Source organism: Bos indicus, chromosome 25, assembly GCF_029378745.1.
Source record: "Bos indicus isolate NIAB-ARS_2022 breed Sahiwal x Tharparkar chromosome 25, NIAB-ARS_B.indTharparkar_mat_pri_1.0, whole genome shotgun sequence".
NCBI classification, from domain to species: Eukaryota; Metazoa; Chordata; class Mammalia; order Artiodactyla; family Bovidae; genus Bos; species Bos indicus.
The window spans coordinates 26,469,900-26,486,042 of record NC_091784.1 but is presented as its reverse complement, the minus strand read 5'-3'; the positions used below and the strand labels follow the sequence as shown (position 1 = coordinate 26,486,042).

Here is a 16,143-nt window from a genome sequence, read left to right as displayed (position 1 = left end):
TCAGTCATTGCTGACTCTCTGCGATGCTACGGACTGTAGCGCACCAGGCTCCTCTGTCCATGGGATTCTCCAAGCAAGAGTCCTGGAGTGGGTTGCCATGCCCTCCTCCAGGGCATCTTCCCAACCCAGGGATTGAACCTGAGGTCCTATGTCTCCTGTATTGGCAGGTGGATTCTTTACCACTAGTGCCATTCTTCACAGAGTGTGGCTAAACCTCCAGCGGATATGCTAGTCAGGCCCCCCTCCAGAGGGAGCCTCCTGGCAGGCCTTTTCCTTGCTAAGGCCTTTAGGACAGCACCTGCCTCTGCGTCATGGGTCAAGCCCATCTTTTTCAGCCTGGTTCTCAGTGTTACCAACCAGGGCTCTTAACCTCCTTAATCAACAGAAATTGATAAGAGGCCAGACAGGTAATTCAGGCCAGGCTTTATTGGGGGCGAGAACAAGCAACAGTTTCTCTTGCTCGCTCCCCCAGCAGGGTGGAGGCGAGAGGACAAGCTATTTCCCTATATGAGTTGACAGTAGGGGAGAGTCCAGGGATCTGGCCAGAGGGGTGGCTTGCCCACCCCTTTGATGGTGTTGTGTGTAGGGGTCATGAGCAGTACCTGCTTTTGCTCCCAGCTCTTCAGCGGTGGCAGTTGTTTTCTTAAAGAGCGTTTTTTACTCTATATTTTACTTAGATATTTGTTGGCTGTGCTGGGTCTTCCTTGCTGCACACAGGCCTCTTCAGTTGTGACAAGGAGGGCTACTCTTTAGCCATCGGTGCCAAGGCTTCTCATTGCAGTGGCTTCTCTTGCTGTGGAGCGTGGGCTCCAGAGAGCCAGCTCAGTAGTTGTGGTGCACCGGGCTTAGTTGGTCCGAGGCATGTGGGATCTTTCCAGACCAGGGATGATGGAACCCTCATCCCCTGCATTTACAGGCAGATGCTTTACTGAGCCACCAGGGAAGCCCCGGGTTTTTGGTCTTTTTGTATCTTATTGTCCATTATTTGCCCCAACTGCGCAGGCACAGTTATTTTTAGTCCCTGATAGTTTCTGTGTGTTTTTGTTGCTTGAAGAGAGTTTTGTCCAGGTGCAAGCATTGCACCCAAGGGTCCCAGGTCCCAGCCTGTCTCACCAGCATCCTTAAGACTCATCTACTTTCCCCTGTGGCCTCCTTCCCCACCACACCTCATGGCCATTTGGGCTCAGGATCATTGAGAATGCCCTCCCCAACCACAGTCCTACTCCGTGGTCCTCTTCCTGCAGGAATCCTGGCTCAGGAATTCCTAGGGATGCTGGGATGCATGTAGATGAGAGCTGTGGCCAGGGAACCCAGCTTCCCCCATATGACTTCAAAGTGGCCACTCTCTCCTGCTAATTTATAACCTCCCTGCCCATGATGGTTTCTGGAGTCAGAGAGGCCTGAGTTTGAACCCAGACTGACTGTATCACTCACTACCTAGCTGTGTAGACCAGTGGCTTAATCCTTCGGAACCTCAGTTTGCTCATTTATAAAATGGGTGCTGCCTTGCTAAGCTGTCAGGAAGACTGGGGGAGATCATGCTTGTGAATACTGGTGTCTGAGGCCAGAGTCCTGGAAGCAGATCCTGGGATGAGGATCCATGTGCAAATCATTTATAAAGAAATGCCCCAGGGAAGGGCTTCCCAGGTGGCACTAGAGGTAAAGAACCTACCTGCCAGTTCAGGAGATCTAAGAGATGTGGGTTCGATCCCTGGGTCAGGAAGATCCCCTGGAAGAAGGCATGGCAGCCCACCCCAGTATTCTTGTCTGGAGAATCACCTGGACAGAGGAGCCTGGAGGGCTACAGTCCATGGGGGTTGCAAAGAGCGGGACACAACTGAAGCAACTTAGCACGCATGCACACCCCAGAGGAGAGTGGTAAGGGAGCTGGAGAGAGCAGGACGGAGAAGGGAGGAAGGCAAGCGACGGGTTGATGTGCAGCCGGAGCCCAGGAAGGGCAGCTTCCGCTTTGGCCCGGAGGGAATTTTGCAATGTGCATCAGGTCCCAAAATTGCCTCTGCCAGAGCCCCAGGGCGGGACCACCCCAATCAGCCTCTGGCTGATGACATCGCAGAGAGGAAAAATGTAAGTTTCCAGGTACTTTCTGAATGAAGATGGGCAAAATGAAGTCCAAAGACTTCCTGAAGACAATCCTCCAAAGACAGAAACACTGAAAAGAGGAGCAAGGACATTGGGTGGAACATTAACACCATCCAGTGTGACTTGGCACCGGAAAGATGCCTAAAAACCCCTGGCCCTTACTGCGGCATTGCTGCTACTATTTGCATAACCTCAGCAATGATCCTGCTTCTTACTCTCGTTACTAATTTCCTTGCCTTGGGTGGGCTGAAAATTTCAGACAGATGCTCTGAGCCCAGTGGGTAGACAGGAAAAAAAATCTGGCAGAAAGAAGCAGCATAACCCCAGCCATGCATCTGAGATTCCAGCGCCTGTTTCTCCAAGGTTAACTCACTCCTGGAGCATCTCACTGCCCCACGCCCATGCCATCTCCCATCCCGTCTGAAAGAGCAGAGTTGGGCCCTGCTGGGAGGGGCAGGTGGTGGGGTGCGGGCCTGGCCCCAGGCCCACGTGGGCAGGAGGAGAGCATCCGCTGGGGGAGTGGGGGCGATGCGGGGGAGTCGGCTGAGTCAGTGAGCTTCACTGTGGTGAGGGGCGGCCTCCGCCCACCAGCAGTGCAACAGCAGCTGGAGGTAAAGGCTTCTGGAAGCGAGACCAGGCCTCCCTGCGGGCATCCGCCCCCTGCAGGGCCCGGCTCGCCCCGCACCTCCTGCCTTCCTCCCCACTGCCTGGTGGGCCCTGGGCCAGCAAAGGGCTTTGGAGGCTGCGAGTGTTCGGTGCCAGGGGGTGTTTTAACAACATGCAGGCTGCCAAGAGCACATTATTCTCTTACAGAAATCCAAGGGATTGCCCAAGAAAGGTGATATTTTTGTAGCACAAAAGAGAGAGAGAAAGAGAAAAGTTCTTCAAAGCTCTGAAAGGCCCTTTGCGTCAGGAATGATAGTGGATGTTTGAGAATCTGGGTCCTTCATCAGCCAGTAGATAGGGGACCCGAAATCGCTGTTTGTTTGCTTCCTTCACTGGATGCTGTGTATCGGGGTGTCCCTAGGACATTAACATGGAGGGAACAGCTTGTGCAAAGGCAGAGAGGTAGGGAAGGACCAGTCTAACAGCTTGTGAGAAAAGAAAAGCTGAGGATCAGGACTGTTGATTATAAGAGATGGAAATTCTACCTCTAACCAACTTAGGCAAAGAAAAAGAACTCTTGGTTCCTCTGATTGAAAGAACAAATGACTGGCAGCTTCAGGCATGTCTGGATCGAGGGGCTCAAACAATGTCACAGGACACGATCTTCCTTTGTCTCTCGGTGCTACCTTTCTTGACCTTAGCTCTGCCCTCAGGGAGGCCCTTGCTACTCAGTGCAGCCACTTCCATCCTTCCCAATCTCAAACTGAGTGGAAAAAAAGGAATTTTCTTTCCTAGTAGTTCCAGCAAAAGTCCTGTGTCTGACTCATTGAGATGATTTGGGTCATATGTCCATCTCCTCCTGGCCAGGTCTGGTCCATAGTCCCTTCTCAAAACCTATGGTTAGTGTGGCTTGGAAGGTAAGTGGCTTCTAGAAAAAAAATGGAGTGGGGTACGGGGTAAATAAAAATGTAAGTGTCCCTTGAGGGCAACCATGATGTGTGTAAGAGCTGGGATGTTTATAGCTGCAGGCAGCAGAGACCACCACACTTAGCTACAGAGACCACCAGCTTAGCTACGGGGAAGCCCGGGGGGTTGGTGGTTTGGTGGTTAGGGTATCCCAATGAGCTTCCCTGGTGGCTCAGTGGTAAAGAATATGCCTACAATGCAGGAGGCAGGGATTCAGTCCCTGGGTTGGGAAGATCCCCTGGAGAAGGAAATGGCAACCCACTCTAGTATTCTTGCCTGGGAAATCCCATGGACAGAGGAGACTGGCAGGCTACAGTCCATGGGGTCGCAAAGAGTCGGACATGACTTAGCGACTAAACAACAACGATGAGATCATCTTTCCATCTCTCTGCTCAGCAACTAGTGTCAGCCCTGAGATGGCTCTCAGTGGCAGTCACTTTACAGATGAGAAAGAGAGCCTCTTATCCAGTCACAGGACGGAAGTTCTTGCCTCCAGTCTGAATAGACCCGCTTATGGTCCACATGCCTGCCTGGACCAGTAAGCATCACCCCAAGAGTGCCATGATCTGACGGACTTCAGCTAGGGTTCCTGAGCCAGTCCCCGTGAGGAGGATGGCTGGCCAGGATCTCCTTATCCAGTTAGGACCCACCCTAGATCCGATGGTCTTCTCTAAAACAACTTGATCCCCCAACCCAAGGGCGTGGGGGTGGAGTGAACACAGGGAGAGTCCGCCCTGTGGGTCCTCATCTCACGACCTCCCTCCTCCGTGCAGGGGTCCTGTGGCTGTCGGTGGTCTCCGAGGTACTCTACATCCTCCTGCTGGTGGTTGGCTTCAGCCTCATGTGTCTCGAGCTCTTCCACTCCAGCAATGTCATCGACGGGCTCAAGCTCAATGCCTTCGCAGCTGTCTTCACGGTGCTCTCAGGTAAAGCAGGGGGCCTCGGGCAGTGGGGGAAGAATACACAGAACCAGTCCTGCACTCAGAGCAGAGGAAAATGCAGGGGGGTGGAGCCACCTTCGGGCTAAGACCTGATTGGCCCCCTCCCGGGTGACTGTGGACCAATCACTTCTTTTCTCTGAGCCTCAGTGTTATAATTTGTAGAGTGGGATTTGTCTGCTTCGTTATGTTTACTGGTGTCTTGTGTGCCAGGTTGGGTGCTAAGAAGTACCAGGGTTAGAGTAATGAATGGAAACAGACAGTTGCGGCTCTTGGTGAAGCTTAACACATGTGGGACAGAGAGAGGGTTAGCTGGAGATGTTTCCAGGAGATGAATGCCGCACGGCGAGGTGATGGGTGGGATGTGTGCGCAAGGGAGAGGGGGGTGGCCATGATAAAGGCCAGACTGTGGTGTCCTGGAGGATGTGAAAGGGGAACGTGTTGCGGGTGGCGGGCACATTGATTATCTGCTTTAGCTTATTGCCCTTGAGACATCCTTGGGGAGATGACCAGCAGGAAGCCAAATGAACAAACCCATCTGGAAGCTCAAGGGTGGGGGCGGGGTGAGCAGAGATCTTGGGCAAAGGTCAGGGATTTTGAGGGTTTTAGGAAGAATTGGATGGTTGGCGGCGGCAGCCCGACTCCAGGAGCTGGAGACAGAAGACTCCAAGGAAAGGTCATTGGATTAGGTGGCTAGGTGCCCAGAATAGCTTCAGCAGATCCAGGCCATAAGGGGTTAAGCTGGGAGTTGGCCAGAAGGGAGTGAAAGGAGCCTGTAAACCATAACTTCAGGAGGCCTGACAGATAGAGCCGTGGCTTGGCTGTGTACGACAGCTATTCCTCAAAAGCCAAATGTAAATTGAATTTCTATAAATCTAATCCTATTCTTCATGCACTGGAAGAACTCTCTGTTTAATGAAACCGAAACGATGAACCTTTAGGTAAGGGAAATAATCGGCCCCTAATTGAGGTATGTATATATAACAGAAAGATCTCTCAAAGAATAGGGAGCAGAATTCAAGAAATTATAGCACAATCCATAGATCAAAACATGCGCATCGTCATTCCCAGGATGTGGGCAATCTAACTGAAATAGTAAAGGGAAGAACAGAAAATCAGAGAGAGCCTCACGGCACAGTGTTGATTTCGGCCCCCTGCTTACTCTGTTTTCAGCTATTCCAGATCGAGAGATAGTTTATTCTTTTTTGCAGTTGTTAAATGCATTTATTATGCCTAAAATCAGTTTTCATTCATGGTTCTTTTTCTCTTTTAATGTTTTATTCATTTATTCAACTGATGGCCTGCTGGGCTCCAGGGAAAGTACTAGGTTTAGGGGAGTCAAAGAAAAAATGATTCCATTGTTGCCCTCCTGAAGTTTGTAATCTTGGAGAGATATAGACTCAGAGATACAGACTCATTAAAAGATTGTAACTTGGTGAACTGGGTGGGGTGAGTCCTGAGGGGTGGGGCGGAGGTGGGGTGGAGGGGTGGGAAGTGGGGAAGAGGGGGGAACCTACGTTTGCCTAGGGGTGCGGATGGGTGGGGTGGGGAATTGGGCAAGCAACCGTTTGAGCTGAGACTTTGGAATAAACTTTGAGTTTGCTTGATAGACAGCTTGCGTGCATGCATGCTGGGTGGCTTCAGTCGTGTCTGACTCTGTGACTCTCTGGACTGTAGCTTGCCAGGCTTCTCTGTCCATGGGATTCTACAGGCCAGAACACTGGAGTGGGTTGCAGTGCCCTCCTCCAGGGGATCTTCCCGACCCAGGGATTGAACCTGTGTCTCTTATGTCTCCTGCATTGGCAGGCGGGTGCTTTACACTAGGTAGTGGTAAAGTACTTTACCATCTGGGAAGCCCAATGGATAGCTTGGGGAGGGCATTCTAGTTGGAGAGAAAAGCATAGGAAAAAGCCTAGTGAGTTGTCATATTCTGGCAACTTCATATAGTTAAAAATGATGGGAGTGTGGAAAGTCAGGTGAGAAGGATGTTGAAAGATGAGGCTGGAGAGCCGGGAGAGTGTCTTGGTGCCTTGGAAACGTCTGTAGAGTTTATCCTACAGGCAATAGGGAGCCATTGAAGAATCCAGAGCAAAGGGTGATACAGTCAGGTTTGCATTGGAGGATGAGGATTCAGGGTGCAGCATGGGCGGAGTGGAGCAAAAATGGAGGTGAGGAGACGGGAAAGGAGGTGAGAAAGGGTGAGTCCCCCAACCCTGTGCAGTGGCCCTGGGAATGGGAGATGAGCCCCAGCACCCTCCAGTGAGAAGTCAGCAGGGCTTGCAGACAGATTAGGAGAGGTAAATGGGAGTGGGTGACTGTGGAAAAACAGAGCCTCTAGGTCAGGGGTTCCTAGTGTGAAGTCCACAGACTTGAGGGAGTCTATGAACCTGGATGGGGGGGGAGTTGCATCTTTATTTCTCTTAACTTGTAACTGACATTTAGAATAACTTTTAAATATGAAGGGAGGCAACACATCACAGTCGTGGGTGGCACCTGTGACGTAGCCACCAATAGGAACCGCAGTTTTCGTATCACCCTATGGTTGTGCAGATATCTTGCAAGCACTCCTTCAAAAGGGCAATGCTTCTTAGAGCTTCCGCCGAATCTTATCTAACATGGTAATGAAGGCGCGTGTATATTATGATACAACACATGTGTTTGTGTATTTTGCTAATGGTATTTCAATATAACTGGTTTCTTCTGTAATCTTGTTATTTTATTTTATGCAGCTAAAAACATTATTCTGGGGATGGGACCCTAGGTTGAGATGACCAGACCCCTTGATCTGGGCTGGCATTTGGCTGGGACAGAGTAAAGCAGTGGTACCATAGAGAAGGGGCAGGTGGGAAAAGAGCAGGTGGAAGAGATGATGGGTCCATTCTGAAGAGGCTGGGTGTCAAAAGGAGAGGAGACATCAGCCCACATGTCCTACCAACCTCCCAGAATCCTCCTTGCTGGAATCCATCTTGGCTGAGTGATGCCACCAGGAAGAACCTGAGCTAGAATGATTGGCCAGAGACAACCCAGAAACTAATCCCATCATAAGAAAACCCGTGACTGCGAGAGTCACATGGCAGAGCAGTTCTCCTGGGTTCCTTTACCCTGCTGCTCTCCACCTGGGCATCTCTTCCCGATAAAGTCTCCTGCTTTGTCAGCCTGTGTGTCTCCTCGGACAACTCACTTCTGAGTGTTAGACAAGAGCCCACTCTCGGGCCCTGGAAGGGGTCCCCCTTCCTGCAACACCGCAAGATGTCCAGCTCCTTTCTTTGTCAGTGGCTTTATCTCTCCTTTTCTTTCTCTCTACCAGGCATTGAAGAATCCCCTCCATTATCCCAAGCATCCATCCCTCCCCTCAACCTACTTACTCCAGTCACATAACAAAAGCTGGCGGCCAGCCCCAGGCAAACGCCTCCAGTTCTACAAGCAGCCTTCTCGTGGGAAAGCAAGTAGGGGGCTTAGGGGGCTCTTGCCTCTACCTTGAAGAGCTTATCAAAGTTTTCACCCCTCAAAAATACCCCAGTTTCCTTTAGCAGGGAGTCCTACTGCGAAAGAAAATAAGATTGTCTTCGTAATTTCAGGCAGATAAACAATGCGGGGCTCAGGGAGGTTAACTGATTTGCCCAAGGTCACACGGCTGGTCAGTTGTGGAGCTGGGCTTAAACCCCACTCCTGCTGGCTTCAAAGCCCTCTGTTTGTTTTTCAGGATCGCAGTGCAGGAGTGAACCCACGGGTGGGGAGGGAGAAGCCTTTTACATCCTCAGAAAACAGTATCTGAGAAGGATGTAGCAGCTAGATCATGTGATAAGCAGGTGGTGGGGAGAAAGGAGTCTGTATTCATGCCTGTGTTCAGTCGCTAAGTCGTGTCTGACTCTTTGCGACCCCAAGGACTGCAGCATGCCAGCTTCCCTGTCCTTCACTATCTCCTGGAGTTTGCTCAAACTTATATCCATGGAGTCAGTGATGTCATCCAACCATCTCATCCTCTGTCGTCCCCTTCTCCTTCCCTCAGTGTTTCCCAGCATCTGAGTCTTCCCCAGTGAGTCAGCTCTTCGCATCAGGTGGCCAAAGTATTGGAGCTTTAACTTCAGCATCAGTCCTTCCAGTGAACAGTCAAGGTTGATTTCCTTTAGGATTAACTGGTTTGATCTTCTTGCTGTGCAAGGAACTCTCAAGAGTTTTCTCCAGCACCACAGTTCAAAAACATAAATTCTTCAGCGCTCAGCATTCTTTATGGTCCAATTGGGAGAAGATAAACCTAGGAGAAACAGGAGACCAAGAGGGAGCCAAGCCCTGACTTGCCTGACCTGGAGGAACCAGAAAGCTGGTTTTTCGGGAGTCCCTTGAGAACAAGTCAGCTGGGGAAGGATGGGGAGGTGGAGGTGAGAGGCTTGGAGGAAGTGGGTGGGCTTCTGGTTTGCTCCTCTGGGAGAGAAGAAGCAAGCAAGCAGGATCAGGGAGAGTCCGTCAATTGAGGCCATGTGGGGAGAGGGTTGGGTTCTGATGCTGCTGAACCAGCTCACACTTGAGGGGTGCTCAGCTCAAGGTCAGTGTTTCTGGGGCAGAGGAGAAGGAGGAGGTGAGGTGGCCCCTACTGGAATCAATTATTATAAATAATTGTGATAAAGAACCAGTGGGGGACTTCCCTGTTGGTCAAGTGGTTAAGACTTTGCCTTCCAATGCAAGGGACAAAGGTTTGCTGCCTGGTCAGGGGCCTAAAATCCCACATGCCGTGGGGGGAGCTAAGCCCACGCACTTCAACTACTGAGCTCACGCCACCACTAGAGAGAAGCCCCTGAGACAGAACAAAAAGCCAGCGCATGGCAGCTAAGCCACGATGCAGCCAAATAAATAAATATTTAAAAAAATGAATCGGTGGGTTAGGGTTAATTGTAATAACGAAAACCAACTGAGATGCCAGGTTGCACCAGCCCTGGGCTGACCTGCTGCATGTGTTGATATCTTTATGCCTCAGTGTTCTTGCGGGAGGGACTAACATTATGTCCATTCCACAGATGGGAAAACGGACTTGCCGGCAGTCACACAGCTAGTCAGTTGCTGAACCCAGAGCCTGCCACACAGGGTGCTTTGAGCAGGGCTGAGGACTTCAGATTGTCATTGGTTATTATTATTGCTAGTATTCTTCCTGCTACTGCTAAGTCACTTCAGTCATGTCCGACTCTGTGCGACCCCATAGACGGCAGCCCACCAGGCTCCCCCGTCCCTGGGATTCTCCAGGCAAGAACACTGGAGTGGGTTGCCATTTCCTTCTCCAGTGCATAAAAGTGAAAAGTGAAAGTGAAGTCACTCAGTCGTGTCCGACTCTTCTCGACCCCATGGACTGCAGCCCACCAGGCTTCTCCGTCCATGGGATTTTTCCAGGCAAGAGTACTGGAGTGGGATGCCATTGCCTTCTCCGAGTATTCTTCCTAGCTGTCCCTGAATAAACTGAGGGGTAGATGGTGGCCCCAGGGGCCAGCCCTGTTTCAGTGAGGCTGGGATGAAGGGATCTTGACTCTACAGCAAACCGAGAAGGAGTAGTGGGGCCGGGCCAGCAGGGATGTGTTCAGATCCTGCGTTCTGCAGGAGGGTGTTTGTACAGAGCGGTCACCCGCCGAGGGCTGGAGGCAGGGGCTGTGATGGTTGGCTCTCTGGTTCAGAGCCTGGAGCTCCCCGAGCTTCTAGGTACCCACAAAATGCTTAAATTGTGACTGCTTTTAGAATCAGAAGGAAAAAATAGAATAATAATGAAGACATAAGAATGAATCTAGACTGGATTATATTTTTTATACCACTGCCATCATAAAATGTAATTTTTAATATTTATTTTATGGAAGAACAGGCCCTTGAAGGGAAAAGTGCCTGGGGCCCATGAAAGTCATAATGTGGCCTTGAACTGGGCTATGGCTTTTCTCTGTCTCTCAGGATGGAGCAAGACTGACTCCAGACAGGGTGGGGGCAGGGGCAGTATGGCTCCAGATGCCAGGTCCCCCTGCCCGCCCGGTCCTGTGGTTTTAGCTGAGGTGCTGGGCAAGATGGAGCTTCCTCGGCCCTAGTCTCTTCCCCCATTGGCCAGGGTTTTGTATCTTGGAGGGGATGTGAAAGCAGGCTAGAAGATGTCTCTTCTTCCCCAGTTCCTCTGAAAGATGAGAGTGATCTACTTAGGAAGGAGAGAAAGTCATTTGGAGAATTCCTACATCATCAGACTAACAACGGCGGGCTTTTACTGAAACCTGCACTGGCATGAAGGGAAACAAGTCTGTTTCCAGGAAATGATGAGACCTTGTGGAGAAGTCAGCAAGCGTCTATTTTGTTAAGTATCAAGAAAAAGAAATTTTGCGACTAAACAAAAAATGACCAAGGATGAGATAGCTCTTTGAATCTGGGAAACTAGAATCTTATCTTTTATGTAATCTTGGCATATTTGCTTTCATCATAAAGTGTATATTTCACTGCACAGTACATCACTATTAAGCCTGTATTTAATTTCTTAACCTTCATCCATGTTTGAGAAATTATTTTGTGACATTATATACAAAATGTATGATTTGAAAATAGTTTTTTTTTTTTTTTTTTTTAATACAGAATGTCTTCAATATGAAAGGGAACTGAATGGGGTATGATGGGAATGGGGATGTTTTGATGCTTTTGTGACCAAAAACATACAGAGCTGGTGGGCACTTGGGCTTCCCCGGTGGCTCAGTGGTAAAGAATCCGCCTGCAGTGCAGGAGCCGCAGGAGATGCGGGTTCGATCCCTGGGTCAGGAAGATCCCCTGGGGGAGGGCTCGGCAACCCACTCCAGTATTCTTGCGTGGAGAATCCCAGGGACAGAAGAGTTTGGCAGGCTATAGTTCATGGGGTTGAAAAGAGTCAGACGTGACTGAAGGGACTGAGCATGCACACACTGTAAACCACCGTTGTATTTTAGCATGAGTTTCCTGGGACAATAATTCCACCAACTATCCCACCTCTTAGGCCTGTCCTAGAAGAACCCTCTGCCTATAACTCCCTTTGTTCCTTTCTTCTGCCCTGACCAGACTAGGTCTCTTGCTCATAGCTGAGACAGCAAGTACTTTTGTGTATTTTTGTGTCTAAACATGCAGAGGCTCTAAGAGAAATGAGTGTTTCCATATTATTAAAAGTTTCTTTTGCTTGAAAGTGACCAGAACCCAATCATATTAGCAGAAGGAAGAAAGGCAGGTGGGAGAAGATGATTGAAGTATATTGATTTCATGTAAATTGAAGAGTACCGAGTGCGTAGGCTTCAGGCATGGCTGCATCCAGAAGATCATGTCGTCAGGAATCTAGCTGTATCTCCAGACTCTGATTTCTTTTAGCTTCGGTCTCAGTCAAGCCCATCCTACGGAGACAGGATGGTCACAAGTGGCTCCAAGCTTAGATAAGACTCCAGAAGCAGAGAGAGCTTCTTTCCAGTACAAAACTTCAAGGGAGACAGTGATTGGACTAATGAGATTCATAGATTTATTCCTGAACCAGGCCTCATCCTGAAGGATGAAATACTCTGGTTAGCCAGATCTGGGTCTCTAGGCACACCTGTGGTATGGGCTTGGCCAAGGACCAAGCAGGACTAGTATGCAGGGGTGGACAAGTGGTTGCCCAAAGGCACTGCTGCTGCTGCTGCTGCTAAGTCGCTTCAGTCGTGTCCGACTCTGTGCAACCCCATAGACGGCAGCCCACCAGGCTCCCCCGTCCCTGGGATTCTCCAGGCAAGAACACTGGAGTGGGTTGCCATTTCCTTCTCCAATGCATGAAAGTGAAAAGTCAAAGTGAAGTCACTCAGTTGTGTCCGACTCTTAGTGACCCCATGGCCTGCAGCCTACCAGGCTCCTCCGTCCATGGGATTTTCCAGGCAAGAGTACTGGAGTGGGGTGCCATTGCCTTCTCCGGCCCAAAGGCACTGGTTGATTGCAAATCCTAGTGGTTGGGAGTTGGTTGACTTGTCAAGTTGGGAGATTATTAACAGTGGAGCTGAAGAACTCAGAGCCCCAGGAATGGTATAGGTCTTCATCTGGGTTCCTCCAGAGCAAACCCTAAGGTGAAAATATGTGTACAAGTAGTTTATTTGGGAGGTGATCCCAGGAAGTATGGTGGGACAGTGAATTTGTAAGACAAGAAGGCAGGAGGGCCAGTAAAGGGAGTGTAGGTGGGTGGGTGACCTCTATGGGCAACTGGGATTCCTCCTGTTGGGGACCCTCTGAGAGACTGTGTAGGACAAGGGAGAGGAAGCAGTGGAATTTACTCACCGGCTCCCATCCACCACTGGCTCCGTCACTCCTGAGTCAGCACCCCACCCCTTTCTCCCCTGAACTTCTACCCTTCTCCACCTAAGAAGGAAAGTGTTTGAGGAAGGAGGTCACCTACACTCCCAGGAGCTGCCAATCAGAGCTGCAGGTGACCCCTGGTGTTGGCCAGGGGTGAGGGGCGAGGACAAACCAAGGCAAAGGGGAGTACGCTGACATTAACTTGTGCCTTGCGGTGCAGATCTGATGCTATTTGCTGTTAGAAACCATGGTCCCAGCAAGACTGTCCCACTGTGCAGGTGCCAGCTCTTAGTTCAGGGAATCTTCAGGCCACCCTTACCTCTGAGCAGCTGACTGCAAATCGGTGTTCCCAAGACCCCTTTAAGTTTGGTTTTCATTAGGACTACTCACAGAACTCAGCAAAGCACTAAGGGTTATGGCATTGTCGTAAAGGATACGAATCTGGGACCTCCCTGGTGGTTCAGTGGTTGGGAATCCACCTGCCAACTCAGGAGACATGGGTTCGATCCCTGGTCCGGGAAGATTGCACATACCGCAGGGCAACTAAGCCTGTGTGCGGCAACTGCTGAAACCTGCTCACCCAAGAGCCCGGGCTCTGCAACAAGCGAAGCCATTGAAATGAGAAGCCCTTGCACTGCAGTGAAGAGTAGCCCCCATGCACCACAACTAGAGAAATTCTGCATGCAACAGTGAGGACCTAATGCAGCCAAAAATAAAATGAATTCATTAAAAATAAAATTAAAATGCATATTTTTTTTTTAAAAAAAAGGACCAGCCAGGATCAGCCAGAGGAAGAGACATTGAATGAAAGGCCCAGAAGGCTCCCCACACTTTGTCCTCTAACACTAACCTGGCTTGTGTCGTCCTCACCCCCCGAAGCCAGGTGTGTGAGGAACAAGGCAGCTCTTTCATTTCTGGAAACGATCTTCACTTTGATTCTATGCTCCCATCCTCCTGGGCTGGTAGCGGATTTATTGTCATATTTGAGGGGCTACTCTGTATTGGCTGTGCTACAATTGTCTGGACTCATGCAGTGTCTGACAAAGTGTTTTTGCCATCATCATTTTCATCAAACGGCCCAGACCCTGATCTGAAACGCTTGGGGCTAGAAGTGGTTCAGAATTTAAAACTTTTCAGATTTGAGGAGTTAAGGTGACATAGATCATCCATTGCGTAACACCCCAGTAGGGGTTAGGGCCATACTCTGTAAGCAAATACAGCAAAACCATGAGTGTTCATGCTGGGGGGATAAATAAAGATGGTCAACAGCCTCATGTCCATTCAGGTCAGGCTGGACTGCTAAATGAGTTCAGGCCATGTCAGATTTTTGTGGCCAAGTGAATTATGAAGGAGGTTTTAGATTTCAGAAGGTCTGGGAATTTGCAATTGCAGACGAGAAATTATAGGTACTTGAATTGAGTACCTACTGTATGCCAGGCACCATTCTGAACACATTCCTTCTGTTGAACCCTATGATGGTAGGTGCTGTTATTATTCCCATTTCACAGCTGAGAAAACAGGTACAGATTTAGTAAGTGGCGGTTTGGGCTTCCAAGCCCGAGTGCTTTACTATTATGTGGGTCCATGCAGGTTGCCGCTGAGCCTCCAGTGCTGTCCACAGGGTCCCTTCTGGCCCCCAGTGCTCTTTGCTCGGGTCAGGAGGGAGATGGGAGAAGGGGGCTGGTGACCTCAGGGCCTGTGGTCTCCTCACTGCTGATAGGAGGTCTCAAGTGCAGAGCCCACAGGGGCCATGCAGGTGACATAACTGAGCCAAGCTGTCCAGATGTAACACAGCAGAGGATGTGGGCATGACGGCAAACCTGGAAGTGCGCACCCCCTCAGCACCCCAGTGTTGCCATGGAGGAAGATGCGTGGCATTCAAGGAAAGCCAAAATCTGAGTTTTTTATGGAAAAATCGCCTGATTTTTAATTCAAAATGTTTTTTAAAACAGCTTTATTGGGATGGGATTTACATATTGTAAAGGTCACCCTTGTAAGGTGTATAAAGGCTTTTAGTAACCACCATAGAATCCAATTTGAAAATCTTTTCGTCGCCCCCAAAAGAAACCCCATACCCACTGACAGTCACCCCTTATTTTCTGCCAGCCCCCACCCCAGCTCTAGGCAACTACTGATGTCCTTCTTTGCTATCTCCATGGATTTACCTGTTCTGGACATTGTGTATACCTGGGCTCACCCACTCTGTGGCTTTTTACAACTGACTTCTTTCACTTAGCATGGTGGACATTGTGTATACCTGGGCTCACCCACTCTGTGGCTTTTTATAACTGACTTCTTTCACTTAGCATGGTGTTTTCAGGGTTCATCCCCGTCGTAGGTTGTATCAACCCTGCGTTCCTTTTTGCTGTTGTCGTTCAGTGGCTCAGTCGTGTCTGACTCTTTGTGACCCCCATGGGCTGCAGCACCCCCGGCCTCACTGTTTCCCAGAGTTTGCCCAAGTTCATGTCCATCAAATGGATGATGCTATCCAATCATCTCATCCTCTGCCACCCGCTTCTCCTTATGCCTCAATCTTTCCCAGCATCAGTCTTTTCCAGTGAATCGGCTGTTCACATTAGTTAGCTTCCTTTTTATTGCCAAATGATATTCCATGGCACAGATATACCACATCTTATTTCTCTGTCTGCCAGTTGATAGACCCGTGTGTGGCTTCCACTTTTTGGCTCGTATGAATAATGCTGCTATGAACATTCGTGTCCAGGTGTTTGTGTGCACATACATTCTCCTAGGAGAGAAATTGTTGAGTTACCTTGTTTAAATTTTTAATTCAAAATGTTTTAAACCGTCGTGCCAGCTAACAAAACATCACTGCAGAACCTCAGTCTCCTCTTCTGCCCCTGCCACAGACCATACCACCTTTTTTTCCCCCCCCAAAAAAAGGACTGGAAGATTGTTCTTTCTTTCTGTCCCCCACTCAGAGGTCCCTGTCCTAATCTCCTCGGTAAATTAAGGCTTCTAAAGATTAAAGCCAGGAGGGAAGGATTTTGAAGATGGATTTTACTTTCCTCTTTGCTGCAAAACCTCTGGGACCAAAAAGTCCAGAGCCTCTTACCCCTTGAATGAAGCGAAAGGAAAAGGGAGAAAATGAAGGGGAAAAAACCATGAATTACCGTCTAAAAATATTTCGCCATGCCTATTTGCCAAGTCATCATTTTGCATACTTAACGGTTGACCTCAAGTTGATACTCATCAAATGTATGGCTCTCCATGTGATGAAGTTTCATCTCCTTTA

The 16,143-nt window shown here is 49.6% G+C and overlaps 1 protein-coding gene across 2 annotated transcripts in view; it reads left to right on the top strand.

Annotated features, from left to right (window-relative positions):
- The window catches only part of GSG1L (GSG1 like), a 252,755-nt gene that overhangs the window by 158,252 nt on the left and 78,360 nt on the right, over positions 1-16,143 (top strand). For both annotated transcript variants that reach the window (XM_070779244.1, XM_070779243.1), the window contains exon 3: positions 4,446-4,598. In XM_070779244.1, coding sequence (XP_070635345.1) covers positions 4,446-4,598 — 153 coding nt within the window. The remainder of the gene's footprint in view (positions 1-4,445; positions 4,599-16,143) is intronic.